This window comes from Oratosquilla oratoria, chromosome 24 (genome assembly GCF_046742065.1).
Source record: "Oratosquilla oratoria isolate Oo_2021 chromosome 24, ASM4674206v1, whole genome shotgun sequence".
In the NCBI taxonomy this organism is placed as follows: Eukaryota; Metazoa; Arthropoda; class Malacostraca; order Stomatopoda; family Squillidae; genus Oratosquilla; species Oratosquilla oratoria.
Window position 1 is genome coordinate 33479095 of NC_134800.1, and position 15000 is coordinate 33494094.

General features: G+C 39.9%; 1 protein-coding gene across 5 annotated transcripts in view; it reads left to right on the forward strand.

Moving 5' to 3' along the window:
- The window catches only part of LOC143038545 (uncharacterized), a 262086-nt gene that overhangs the window by 192643 nt on the left and 54443 nt on the right, over positions 1–15000 (forward strand). For 2 of the 5 annotated variants that reach the window (XM_076207876.1, XM_076207881.1), the window contains one exon: positions 12493–12874. The exons of 2 other annotated variants lie outside the window; for them this stretch is intronic. In XM_076207876.1, the coding sequence (XP_076063991.1) occupies positions 12493–12581 (89 nt within the window). In that variant the 3' untranslated portion in view covers positions 12582–12874. Of the gene's footprint in view, positions 1–12492; positions 12875–15000 lie in introns of those variants that run through there. One more of the 5 variants, XM_076207878.1, reaches the window with a different exon arrangement.

The following is a 15000-nucleotide window of genomic DNA, read 5'->3' on the forward strand; positions in this document are numbered from 1 at the left end:
AAGTCGAGAAATATATCGACTATCAAAAGAATACAGAGTCCTACAAAGACACTCGTAAATACACTAAATCGAAATGAAACTACGACTAAATGTCTAAGTCCAACAAAGTGGAAAAAGGAACTAGCTTAAGGCTAGACAAGGTTTGAGGTAAGTAGCAAGGGGCTCTGTATAAGCAGAGACCAAATTTTCCGTTGTAATCACCGATATATATACATTTCTCTGCTAGGCCACGGAGGGCTGCCAAGTGTCGCTAGATGCAACGATCAACAAGAGAGTTTTAGAATATATCCATGAACATACATGGGTATTCTTTACAACAAGGTATACAAAATAATACATGATAAAGTTACCTTGTCAATCTTAGAATAAAGCAGAAACTTAATAGTTTTTATATGAAAATCTATACATTGACACTTACGTAAATGGAAGTTGGAACGCTGTTGCCAAAACTTACGCTCCCACGCAATTTTTAATCAGAGCGCACGTAGGCATCTCGTTCTCACACCAACGCTTCGACTTCCGAAAACAATAATAATATGGAATTTCTCAAATCTTACGTAAATCAGTACCTAAGATTGACAAGATAGATCCACAAGATAATACACATACATAAATCTATATGCAATGAATGGAACATGTTTGACAAAGCAAGAGAAGAACGAAATACGTCTATAATATAGAATTAATCACTTTGACAGTCTTCATACGTCGTATCGACGGTTTGGTTAGCAAGGAGACTACCAAGCCTACCGTGGGAAAGGCCGGCATAATCTCAAGGTACACATACGCACATGCGTCCACATGTAATGTTTGAAACCTTCACTACGACGAGTCTGTAGTCGTAAATATATATATATATATATATATGTATCAGAGGGGGACTATGCCGTGACACATAGGTAAGATGAAAAAATCCCACTGTCGTAAAAAGTAAACCGACGAAGTAAAGAATTAACTGTATATTTCGACCACTCTCTGTGGTCCTCTTCAATAGAGAGTGGTCAAAATATACAGTTAATTCTATACTTCGTCCGTTTACTTTCTTCGACAGTGGGATTTCACACACACACACACACACACACACACACACACACACACACACACACACACACACACACACACACACACATATATATATATATATATATATATATATATATATATACACATATACCAAGGCTTTTTCCCCTCTTACAAGGGAGGTAGCCAAAAAGGGAAAAGCATAAAATAATTTCCACCCATTCCATCCCTGAATACACTCCACATCCCTCCACCCTCCCTCTTATCTGAGCACCTCCTAGATGACGGGTCATCCCTGCACCCTGTCCACTGACCTGGGTCAGAAGCAGTGTCGCAAGACACAGCACATCCATAGCAAGGCCGCTTCATTAAATCGGCGACCCCCCTCTCCGTCCCCCCATTGCATAAAAGGAGAGGACGGGGAGAAACCACTTCGGGCTGCATCAAATTTTGCTCACACATACTACCTCACCCCCACCCCCCGCCCATTCCACCTCATGCAATCACATCATCCATATACAACCATTCTCCATTCACCCCTGTCTTCTGTCCTCTCCCGTCCTTCCTCAACAGACATTCCCCTCTTCCCCAAAGCCCCCTTCACCCCATCCATCCACCTCATCCTAGGACGTCCCCTCATGTTCACTCCCTCCACATCTGCCTTCCATACTTCTTTTACTAGTCTTTCTTCACTCATTCTTTCCATGTGTCCAAACCATCCCAATACTCTTTCATCAACCCTATCTCCCAACTCCTTTTCCACCCCTGTTCTCCTCCTCACCTCCTCATTTCTCACTCTGTCCGGCCTAGTAACCCCATCATACTTCTCAGACACCTCATCTCAAACACATTCAAACTCCTTCTCTCTTCCTCTCTTATGTTCCATGTTTCTGCCCCATACAGTGCTGTTGGCACAATCACTCCTTCATACAGTCTCCTCTTAGCATCCATTCCCAAATGTCTATTCCTCATCACACTTTTTAATCCACCAAGGCATTTACTCGCTTCTCTCAATCTACATTCTACCTCCACCTTCACTCCACCTTTTCCTGCCACATTTGCACCCAAGTATCTAAAACTATCCACTTCCTCCAGTCGCTCTCCCTTAATGCTCACTTCCAGTCTACTGCCACTTTCACCCATTGTACATCTCATCACCTTACTTTTACCCACATTTATCTTTAGCTTTCTTCTATCATATACTCTCCCAAACTCTGCCACCAACTTCCTCAATCCCTCCTCCGATGCTGCCACAAGCACAGTGTCGTCCGCAAACAACAGCTGGCTCACCTCCCACTTTTCTCTATTTTCTTTAACCATCTCTAATCCCTGACCCACTACCCTAGCATTTACCTCTCGCACCACCCCATCCATGTATAAGTTGAACAGCCAGGGCGACATAATGCATCCTTGACGAAGTCCCACCTTTACCTCGAACCATTCACTCTCTCCATTTCCAATCCTGACACAAGCTCTACTACTCTCATAAAAACTCTTGACAGCTTCCAGAAGCTTTCCTCCTATCCCGTATATCTGCATAACCTCCCACAGTGCCTTTCTGTCTACCCTATCATAAGCCTTTTCCAGATCCATAAAAGCCCAAAAAACATCCTTCCCCTTTCCTATAGCTTTCTCACATATCTGTCTTACCACAAAGATCTGATCTACACAACCTCTACCTGTCCTATATATATATATATAGGTATATATATATATATATATATATTTGAGTCTACGGCCGCGGAGGAGGGACAACCCACTCGTACCTACTTTTGAGATAATAACGCTTATAATTTATACCTGATTTTTGCAAGGAAAACGGTCTAAATGTACTATTATACATATTATACATCAAAAAGTTCTAGGGTAGTTCTGTCTTGCCATGCGGTTTTTGATAAAAATATTAATTTTATTTTTGGTTATGGCCTCATTTTATTCAGTATGCAGACAAAATGCCGATGGATATAATGTCGACGGACATAATGTCGACGGACAAAATGTCGATGGACAAAGTTCCGACATTTGTTCTAGTAGGAAAAAATGTCGACGGACATAATGTCGAGAAATATGATAATAATAATAATAATGTTATGAGTCCAGTTTATAACCAAGAAGGAATGAGATAGCTTTGATGTGAATACGGGCACCGTAGAATTGTAGCATGAATAACCGGTCATCACCCAGTATGGGGCTATCAGAGATAATTCGTTTGAGCCAATTAGTGATTTTCTGAATAACTTATTTGTTCTACCCGTGTTTGTTCAGGTAGGACAAGAAGGAATGAAATAGCTTTGATGTGAATACGGGCACCGTAGAATTGTAGCATAAACAACCGGTCATCACCCAGTATGGGGCTATCAGAGACAATTCGCTTGATCCAATTAGTGATTAGTGGAATGGCCAATCACAGAGTGTATGCTTGATGAGTCGGAGGGCCGGTCCAACAGAAACGAGGTAGGGACTGAAGGTTGGACTGAAGAAGAACGAGGTTGGACTGAAGAGCGGGCAGTCGGGTCCTGGGCGCCAGAGTGAGAGGTACTTCAGGGCGAGCGTGGGTATAGAGGCTCGATGGCAGAACTCAAATTCTCAACGAAGAAAGATTTTTCAAAATCCATCAGTTTTCCAAGTTCTGTAGTAGAGAGAATTTTTTTTTTTTTTTTCAGCCAGCCCATCGCTATAATGGAGATAATAAAAACGAACAAAGGCGGCAAGAAACTTCTTTCCGAAGGCTATGCATACGTTGTTGATACTGTGCTTTCTTTTGCAAGCCATTCTCATCAGCCTGATAGTCTCAGATGTGATGTTCTAAAAATCCAAAACAAATAAAAGGCATGGCCGGTATGCAGACAGATGATATTCCCTCAAATATAATTCACAACGCTACAGCAAACATTTCACTTGATGTGTGTGGGGCAACGCAATGTAAATGAAAATGAAGATTTGATGACAACTACAAGAGGAGAACCTTTTTTGTTACACGATAGTGAGGACATAAGCATTTACTCAACGTCTAATAATCTAAGAATGTTAGAAACCTATTCAACATGGCTTTGTGATGGGACGTTCGATTCTCCTCCTGTTGGGAAGCAATTGTATACTATTCATGCCCTTGTAGGCCAGTCAATAGAGGAGTAAAAAAAGGCGAATAAGGAAAAAAATCTGGGAAAGCTGCAATAAGCTTTAATGTGTTTATAATACCTTACTTAATAACATATTAATTTTGCACCCCTCTAGCCCCCCGGATTTGGCCGCCATCTTGAAAAAATGGCGACCAAAAACAGTTTTTTTTCCAAATATCTCACTAGAAACTAATTTTAACGAAAAATGTATCGAAACAACATTTATTCTACATAACATTTTCTACAAAAGTTATTTTATTCAATTTTGTGATATACCTCACTGTTTTTGCGCTAAATGTGCGAAAAGATTGTGTTTATCTTTATTTGATACCTACAGTGCACAAAGATCATATAATAATTTCCTTTGTATGCTATACTGAATAAAATATCTAAGTTCCTAACTTGATTATAGTCTTTCTTTTGTTTCAGAACTATTAAAATAGATAGTTAAAGCTTCAGTGAAACCCCAGGCAGTTGTTGGTGCAAAATGTCTTCATTGGGGAAATGTTTAATATGCGATGGACAGCTTTCTGTGGGTGAGACTAGAGAAGTTAAAGAGAAAGGAATAAAGACACTGATTGATTATAGCATTAAGTGGAAAGACGGAAAACATTCTCTGTTAGAAGGACTAAAAAGTGTGAAAGTGCATGAAAAATGTAGAAAAGTGTATACAAAAGAACGGAGAGCTGAAACTTTCCAAGCAAGGCAGAAAACCTCGCAAGTGCCGACAACGTCACTGAGAAGTCAAGAATTACAGTTTGATTTTCTTCATGATTGTCTCTTTTGTGGAAAAGATGCATCAAGTGACTTTTTGAAAAAAGAAAGCAAAAAATATTTAGGTGATCGTGAATCTGTGCACTGTATAGAGATGCTGCATGTTAAGGATACTATTTTGAAAGCTGGTGAAATGAGAAAAGATGAATGGGGCAAAGAAGTATGTACTCGTATATGTAACGTAGTGGATTTAGTTGCTGCTGAGGCAAGGTACCATTCAGCCTGCATGAAAAAATTCTACCAAACATCTTCTGGTATGAAACGTGGTCGTCCCAAAAGCTCTACGGTTTCTGAGGCAATGAGTCATGCTTTTAACTACTTGGAGGAAAATCGAGAGAAATGCCAGTTTACTTTCAGTGAGATTTTTTCAGAATATGAGGGTGAGCTACCAACTGATAAAACCATAAAATCTGAATTGATAGAGAGATATGGACATGATATTATTGTTTCTGTGAACAAAAATAGAAAACCAGTGATCTGTTTCCGTGACACAGGAAACAAAATTTTGACTGACGCTTGGTACGAAAATCATAGAAGTCATGACGAGAAGGAAGAACGGCTTCGGATTGTAAAGACTGCCTCCAGAATAATTGCTGAAGATATAAGATCGCAGATGTACGAAGCAGATCAGTATCCACTACCAGAAAAATTCCTAGAAGAATTGGATTCACTTATTCCAGAAACTCTCCAGTGCCTTGTTAAGACAATAGTCTTAAAAAACAAGAAAGGAAATCAAAGAAAATGGAATAGGAAATGTACAGCAATTTCACATGCTATCCTTACAGCAGCTAGACCAAATTCTTTCATATCTCCTCTACAAATAGGACTTGCTGTTCACTTAAGTCAGAAGTATGGCTCTAAGCATCTACTGAACTTGCTCTCTGCGTTGGGATTATGTGCGTCCTATGCTGAGGCAGCACTCTTTCAAGTATCTGCTTTGCAACATCCAGCCAAGGAACCTCCGAATGATTCATTTGCACAGTTTGTATTCGACAATGCAGATGTGAACATCTCTACTATTGATGGATTTAACACATTCCACAGTATGGGAGGAATTCAGTGTGTTACTCCTCAGAATAATATTACTTCAGATCAGCCAATCACTAGATTAACGAAGATCCCTAGTGCATCGTTTGTTGGGCAGTTTGGTCATAATCCTATTAAAACCTTTGAAAGTAAAAGTGTAAAAGGACTCTTGAATATAAAAGTCAGGGATTTGGCAAGTATCAATCCAGTGTCCACTACTGTATCAATAACAACAACAGAGCTTTTATGGCTACTTGGAAAATGGCAAAAAAATGCAGAGTGCCCAGGTTGGAATGGTTACATGGAGAAATGTACAGCACACTTCCCATATGATGTGTCCCAGATCTCATATCTTCCCTTTACAAATGCTCCACCTACCAATTATGACACCATATACACAGTACTTAACCAAGCTGTAGAGATATTCGAGACTAAACTCGGAAATGGAAAGTATAAAATATTATATATGAATATTTCCACAGCTCTAGCGCAAAAACGGTGCAACCTATGGAAAACATGACAGGGACAAATATTATAGGAAATTTTATGTAGATTATTTTTTGTTTTGACTACTTTCTCTGTAAAATGCATTTCAAGCGAGATATTTGGAAAAAACCGTTTTTTCCGCCATTTTTTCAAAATGGCGGCTAAATCCGGGAAGGTAGAGGGGTGCAAAATTAATACATTATTAAGAACCACATTAGGAAGAAAATAAAGCATATTGCAGCTTTCCTTATTTTTTTTTCCTTATTCAACCCCCTATTGACTGGCCTATTGTTACAAATAACAAAACACTACCAATGGTTTATTGCCTTACAAGCAAAAAAGATGAGCAAACTTTCGCGTTCATTTTTAATTTTTTGAAAGACCGCAATTTGAACCCAACCTCAATCAGTGTTGATTTCGAAAGAGCCTCTATTAATAGTACAAGGGAGATATTTCCAGATACTATTGTTTATGGATGTTTTTTTTCATTTTGGTCAATGTCTGTGGCGCAAAATCCAGTCGTTGGGTTTACAATTTTGGTATACTGAAACCAGTAATACATTCATCATAAAGCAATTTCAAGCATTGGCATTTGTACCTCCTGATTACGTATATGCTTTTTTTGAAGGGCTTCTTGGTTTCCTAACTGAAGAAATAGAATGTGTTCTCGACGAATTTCTGGCATATTTTGAAGTTACATGGATAGGCGTAGTTCAACGGTGGCTACAAGGGTGGCTACAAGAAATGCACGCCCCGGAATATGTTTAAGGGTTGGATTGAATTCCTCGATAGTGAGGAACCATCTGGCTAGACGGCCTGAAAGATTTTTGCCCTTGAAAAGCTGAGTGACAGTAGTGTGGTCCGTGTAGACTGTAATAGGATATCCAAAAATGATATCACGGAAATGCTTTAAAGCCCACACCACTGCCAGGGCCTCTAAATGAGTAACAGAGTAACGGGACTCAGGCTTATTAAGAATGCGACTAGCATATGCAATAACATGAGGTCTACATCCATCTAGTTGTTGCATGAGTACAGCTCCAATGCCTGTACCAGAAGCATCTGTACAAATGGTAAAGGGGATACTATAATCAGGGAAGGCCAACACAGGCGCTTCAGTAAGAGCAAGCTTCAAGGAATCAAAACTTTTCTGATGAACATCACGCCACTGGAAGGAAGAGTCCTTCTTGAGAAGGCGAGTGAGAGGAGAAGCAATTGAAGCAAAGTCTTTAATGAATGCACGATAGTATCCTGCAAGTCCAAGGAAGGAACGTACATGTTCAACTGTCTTCGGTATAGGGAAGTCTCACCGCCTTGATTTTATCACCTGTGGTGTGGATACCATGTTTGTCTACAACATGACCTAGGAATTGGATACTAGACTTGAAAAAGGAACACTTGGGTAAGTTGAGTTTCAACCCAGCTTCAGCAAAACGTTGCAAGACCATGGACAACTTAGTAAAGTGGCTTTCCACATCTTTGGAAACTAAAATCAAATCATCCAGGTAAACAAAAAGTCCATCTCCAACTAAGCCATGAAAAATGGAGTTAACTAAACGCTGGCAAGTCAAAGGAGCATTCCGCAAACCCATGGGGCAACGAAGCCATTCATAGTGCCCACTGGGAGTCGAGAAGGCCGTGACTTTACGAGACTTCTCCTCCAGGGGTATCTGCCAAAAAACCTGCTTTTAAATCTAAGATGGTGAACACCGTATTACCAGTGCCAATGGACTGAAGAAGCTCGCTTAAGAGAGGCAGAGGATAATGGTCTGGAATAGTGACCTCGTTAACTCTCATGTAATCAACAACAGGACGAAAAGATCCATCTTTCTTAGGCACTAGGAGAAGAGGCGAGTTCCACTCTGAGTGGGACTCCTGTACAACACCTTCACGCAATAAATCGTCAACCAAGGACTGGGCTATAAGCCGACGAGAGTGAGGTAGCCTGTAAGAGGGGACATAAACAGGACGAGTACCTGGCTGAAGATCAATTCTATGAACCACACGGTCCGTAACCCCTAACGGATCACCTGGTAAAGCCAAAGCCTGACGGTGAGTAACTAACAGGTCAAGGAGACGAGGCGTCTCTTCAGGAAAATCAACCTCGCCTACAAATGTGGCAAACTCAGAATCTAAGTGAGCAGGGTCACGTGTTGGAGGAGACTGTAGTACAGAAGCTGCCATAATAGACGAGTCCTGGAAAGTAGCAACGTGTACCACCTCAAAGGAGCCTAAGTGACTGCCAGGAGAGAGAGGAATAGGAGCACCCGTGACCTTGGTTACCATCGCCGTGGTGACATGATCCTCGCGAACAGTGGAGAGAGTTTCTTCTAGTGCAAGCCGACGAATACGAATAGAGTCAGGCAAAGAGAGAACGTCAGACCCTAACGGGGCACCTGAGACGCGCACCGGAACTCGAACAGAACTTGAAGGTTCAATAAGATGCTCTCCTATAACAACAGCAGCACAATGAGAAACAGGGGTAGAGCGCTTAGAAGTTGGTACAGGCACAGAATGCAAATTATTACAAAAGGGAGATAAAGGGAGATTGTACAATTCCCGAAGAGCAAAATAAGCCTTTCTACTTATGAGACTACATTCTGCACCAGTATCTATAGTAACTGAAAGAGGTGTATCCCTCGTAAGAACTTGAAAGGTTAATAATTGAGAAGACTCAACAGCTACCAAGGGGATGATTTGAGACCGAACATTGCTGGTCAAACCTTTGGGTTGTGAAACACGCGCTGGTGAAAATGGGATTGCAGAGGCTGATGAGAAGTCTCATCCCTAAGTTTCAAAACCTTGAAACACTGATCAGTAGTGTTTACAATGACCATGGATAAGACAGTAACTGAGGGTAACCTGGGGTTCTACTCTAGAAGGGTCATGTGGAACATGAGAAGAAACATTAGATACACCCCTGCGAACAGGGGACTGTCTTGATCTATGTACCTGGCGCCGACGGCGATAACAAAAATTACTCAAGTGAACATAACAGGGGAGGGGGGGTTAACTGTAGATTGAGGAGAGCTATGACTAGGATATGTAGACCGAGAGGGCTGAGGAAAACAAAGAACATCGGTATGTTGAAGAGCATTGCTAATACACAAGGAACTAGAAGGCACTTCCCCTAGTTTACAGGAAAGCCTTGTCGCAAAAGACAATAGAGTTTCATCAGTCGTATACTTGAGAAAAGATGCAGCTCTTCTCTCAGAAGGCACCAAAAAAAGAATATACATAAAAAATTCCAAAATAAGACGAAATCTATCTAAAGTGATATTGCCATTATCTACCCAATCTGAGTGTGAAAGTGATTCTAAAGCATCAACAACAATTATACTGGCCTGAGCTTGCGCCCGTCTATAATCAAGAGTGCCCAGTCGGGATACGAGAGTGTCAGCCAGTTTGAAACACCAATGGAACGAACCACCACCAGGGGTATCTGAAAAAAGTTTAAGGAAGTTAGACCTAAAGATGTCATAATTATAATCCAAAGATTTGGGATCTAAAGACGACGCAGAAAGTAACTGCGATGCCAGAGAATTTGGCACAAGCTGGGACCTCACAAAGGAGATCTTTTCAGGCCCCGTCGAAACATTAGAGTGCACAATTGAGTCCTCACATTGGCGGATAAAATCAATCGCCTTATAATGGGGATCTTGACCAGAGAATTTCATAACCGACGGTTCTTGATGCAATAATGTCAATGTGTGCGCCATTGTCTCAGATGAGTTTTTTGAACTGATAAACGAAGCCATCTTTGACTTAGACATGATAGGATTTGACAACTGTAACCCACTGCGTAATAACATACAGCAGGAATAGAAAACACTGACACTGAGCAAGAAATAATGTAAATATAACACACTTGCACAAAGCATGAAATAATGTAAAAAAAAAAAAAAATACTAATAATAATATAGAGAAATCACATGGACATGGGACACGAACGAAGATAATGATATAATTCACACAAACAGAAGCATTGAAACACAGAAACAATGCAATACATATATCAATAATGAAGAAAAAAATTATATTAAGACCGTAATTAGCAAAAATTACGTAAAAAAAATATAATGCACTGATGCGTAAGTATACGCAAGACGTCACTGGCGAAAGAAAATCTAACCACTGAGGGGTAACATTTAAAAAAGTAAACAACTAGTGACGTCATAAAAATGGCCGCCCAAGGCACGACCGGTAGATATGAAATATGTATATACAACAGTATGTCCACAAAATCTCAAAAAGGACAATACAGGTATGCCTAAGGCAAGGAAATATACAATACTGGTAAGTAACGAAAATAACTAATGTCTTCGGACGCGATGTATGAGCCGGCGTGGTAAACATATACCGGCAGGGACGCCGACCAATGCTTTTATGCAATCCAAGCACGAATCCGTCCTCATCCAATCACCAATTTAAACTGCAATCCACACAGCAACCATAAAAGAGCGTCCCGCAAAGCAGACGGCGATATCAGTCCAAAAGAAGGCCGAACACGAAGATTCTCGGGGGAAACGTCTCCCAATAAAATCACCTGGCGCTCTATGCAACCACTATGCTCCTGAACACCGCCTTTTAAATAAAAAGTCACAGGTCCAAAGTGAGAAAGCACTACTACTTCTCCCAAATAAGCAAATCCTGTAGCCTGTGGAATGAAAATGGGAGAAAAGAACGGACATAGACATGCAGCTATTACGACCGGCTATAGTCCAGCGCTGCAATTTAAAATCTTTTCTGAACGTTCACAATGAAAAAAAAATCACTGAAAAGATTGTTTTTACGCTGCCACCACAAATGTACCGGGTGGCTACAAGAAATGAAAGTCAAATTAGTGGGAAGTACACTGTAATCTCTGGTACCACTGACAACTAATGCGTGTGAATACCAAGAGAGCTGGCTCCCCACTGATTCCAAGCCAGTGTTGCCACTTAGCGCGAAAACATGCATCGCATTTGCGATATCCAATATAATTACAAATATACACAATGATTACACATAATTACAATAAATAATAATGGTATGATATACGACATACCACGCTAACACACGTGGACGACGACGTAAACCCTGCTATGAAATCAAGCTATGGTCAGTTCATAGTCGTGTCGCAGATGACTTGCCACGCACGAATAATGCACTTGAAGGGTGGCATAATGCTTTTAACAGGAGAATGGTGATTAAGCATTCATCTGTAGAAAAATTGGTTAACAAACTGAAAAAAAGAACAACCAAATACAGAAATGTTGTTAGCGCACCTAACCAATGGGAGAGGAATCGGTAGGCAGAACCTAAAATATGTTAGAATCAATGAAAAATTGAAGAACCTGGTCACAAACTTTAATCCCAATCAAGGGATACATTTTTTAAGAGCAGTTGCTCATAACTTGTAAAGCTTTTTAGAATTATGTTGATTTTAATAGGTAAATTGTGCGTTCATTATATCTTTCGTGACACTTTTTAATTGATTATATTGTTTTTAATAAATTTTTAGCTCTACAACTGAGCCATCTTGTGATTCATTAAAATCAATAGACTGTCAAGTTTGTTTATTTTGGAACTACCATTTTAACCTGTATGAATGAATGACAGGAAATATATAGGGGGAGAGGTATAGAATTGGTGGCAAAAATGGCTTAGTGCCTGCATTGACAACTGGCATCATCTCACTAAATAAATAACTAATAAAAGTCGTCGTCGACATTTTGTCCTACTTGAACAAATGTCGACATTATGTCCGTCGACATTATGTCCGTCGACATTATGTCCATCGGCATTTTGACTTACAACCTTTTATTCAACCCTACTCCGTAATTTTTTAGAGTGTATGGTGTAAGAGGTAGTATGTTATTTTATTTTTTATGTGTTATGGTTGACTCTCATCTTTTATACTGGATTGAGACAGTTAAGTTCATTGTCAGGGACAATCCTCTATGTTCCTGACAATGCCCTTAGCGGATTTACCAAACCATTCCCGCAGCACCCATGAACAAAGTTGGTGGTCACAGTAGTGATGGAATTTACTGTGACACTTTGGTGACAAACGCTAGTATTCCAGGATGTCATCTCTCTGATTGGGGTCATCAGGGTCCACGTCCCCAGCATCCTGCACCGCCAACAGCTCCTGTGCCGCGAAGAGGTCGGTGAACCACGCTCTGTACCCTAGGGGCACGAAATTCAGCAGGTGGTTCAGGTCGTTCAGCTTCTCCATCTTCAACTTGACGCTCTGGGGGTACTTGAGTGCCAGGTTGACAGCGGCGAGGTTGAACTTGTCAGGCTGGTACGCAGCACCCTTTCCCTTCTGCAGCTTGACTTGAACAGGAGAAGGGAAACATAAACACAGCCTGCCGGGCTGTGATTGGCCACGCGCAGGGGTGGGGAAACATGCTCCGCTCTCATTGGGCGCAACTCTCGTGGCTTGTCCCTCTTTCGCGGCTGGGTGAGAGAATTAGTGTGCCCCACGCTTTGCACGAAATCATGCGAGTTTGAATTTTATTCTAACCAATAGAATGGTCGAATTTCCTCAGGCTAACCCTTACACAAGACTTTTACACCCTTGAACAACAGGTTGGGGCCTCTAACTCAAAACCGACCATTTTAAGGGCTGTCCCCCTTCCGCGGCCGTATCTTCATATAATGTATATGTATGCGTATACATGTATATATATATATATATATATATATATATATATATAAAAATGAAGGAGACTGCAAGAGACCATATGGCCTACTTTAGGGAGTTCTATGTTCATTACCACCCGTCATCCCCATCCATAAAAATGTCTAACAGTTTCTTAAAACAATCGATAGTTTCAGCGTTTACTACATGTTCACTTACGGTGGTATTAAAAAAATCCTTATATAAATCTTATATAAATCCTTGAAAGGGAAATATTTATATAAGGAATTTTTTTTCAAGAATACCACCGTAAGAATGTTACGGTGGTATTCTTAAAAATAATTCTTAACTTATACAAATCTTTCCTCTATAGTTACATTAGAGATAAAAAGGTTGTTAGGAATCACATTGGTCCACTATTATCTGCTGACGGTCAACTTGAATATTCAAATGAAGGAATGTGTAATATCTTAAACAATTATTTTAGCTCGGTATTCGTAAACGAAACACCTCAAAGTGAATTCCAAACTGAAACCTGTGAAAAGTCTAGGGTAAACTTACTCACTACGGTAAATATAACAAAAGAAAAAATTAAAAGGCGTATAGATAAAATCAAAGTTAATAAAACACCAGGGCCTGACGGCTGGTATCCAAGAATCTTAAAGGAAATGAAAAATGAGATTGTTGTTCCATTAGAAATTATTTTCAAGAAATCCATCATATCCGGAGATGTCCCAAGAGAATGGAAGCTAGCTAACGTTACTCCCATATTCAAAAAAGGTGACAAAAAGAAGCCAAATAACTATAGGCCTATAAGTTTGACTTCAATCATAGGAAAAATAATGGAAACTATTATCAGAGATGCTATCGAACATCATTTAGAAAGTAACCGTTTGATAAATGATAGCCAGCATGGTTTCAGACGGAAACGTTCTTGCGTGACTAACTTACTCGAATTCTACAACACAGTTATCTCGAGTTATGACAAAAGAAACAATATAGATTTAATATATCTAGACTTTGCAAAAGCTTTTGATACCGTCCCACACGAAAGACTACTTACTAAATTAGCTTTACACGGAATAAGTGGTAGCCTATTAGGTTGGACTAGTAATTGGTTGAATGGTCGAAAACAGAGAGTTGTTTTAAATGGAAAAACTTCTAGATGGAAAAATGTTACAAGTGGAGTTCCTCAGGGTTCCGTTTCTGGGCCACTTCTATTCATAGTATATATAAATGATATAGACCATGGACTAAAATCTACTGTTTCCAAATTTGCTGATGATACAAAACTGTGCGGAGTGGCAAATGATCACTCAAACCAATTAGATATTCAAGAAGATTTAGATAAATTACAGCAATGGTCTGAAAAGTGGCTAATGAAATTTAACACAAGTAAATGCAAGGTAATGCACATAGGTAAAAATAACAGTAAGTACGATTACAAGTTATTTGGAAATTCGTTAACAAAAGTGGATAGTGAAAAAGATCTCGGCGTAATTATCAGTAACGACCTCAAATCACTCAAACCAATTAGATATTCAAGAAGATTTAGATAAATTACAGCAATGGTCTGAAAAGTGGCTAATGAAATTTAACACAAGTAAATGCAAGGTAATGCACATAGGTAAAAATAACAGTAAGTACGATTACAAGTTATTTGGAAATTCGTTAACAAAAGTGGATAGTGAAAAAGATCTCGGCGTAATTATCAGTAACGACCTCAAATCATCCAAGCAGTGTATTTCAGCCTCTGAGAAAGCAAATAAGGTTCTAGGACTGATTGCGCGATCTTTTGATTTCAAAAGTCCATCACTCATTAACAAGCTATATAAATCGTTAGTTCGTCCACATTTGGAATATGCTGTTTCCGTACGGTCACCGAATCTCATTAAAGACATTGACAGACTGGAAAAAGTACAACGGCGAGCCACAAAACTGATTCCA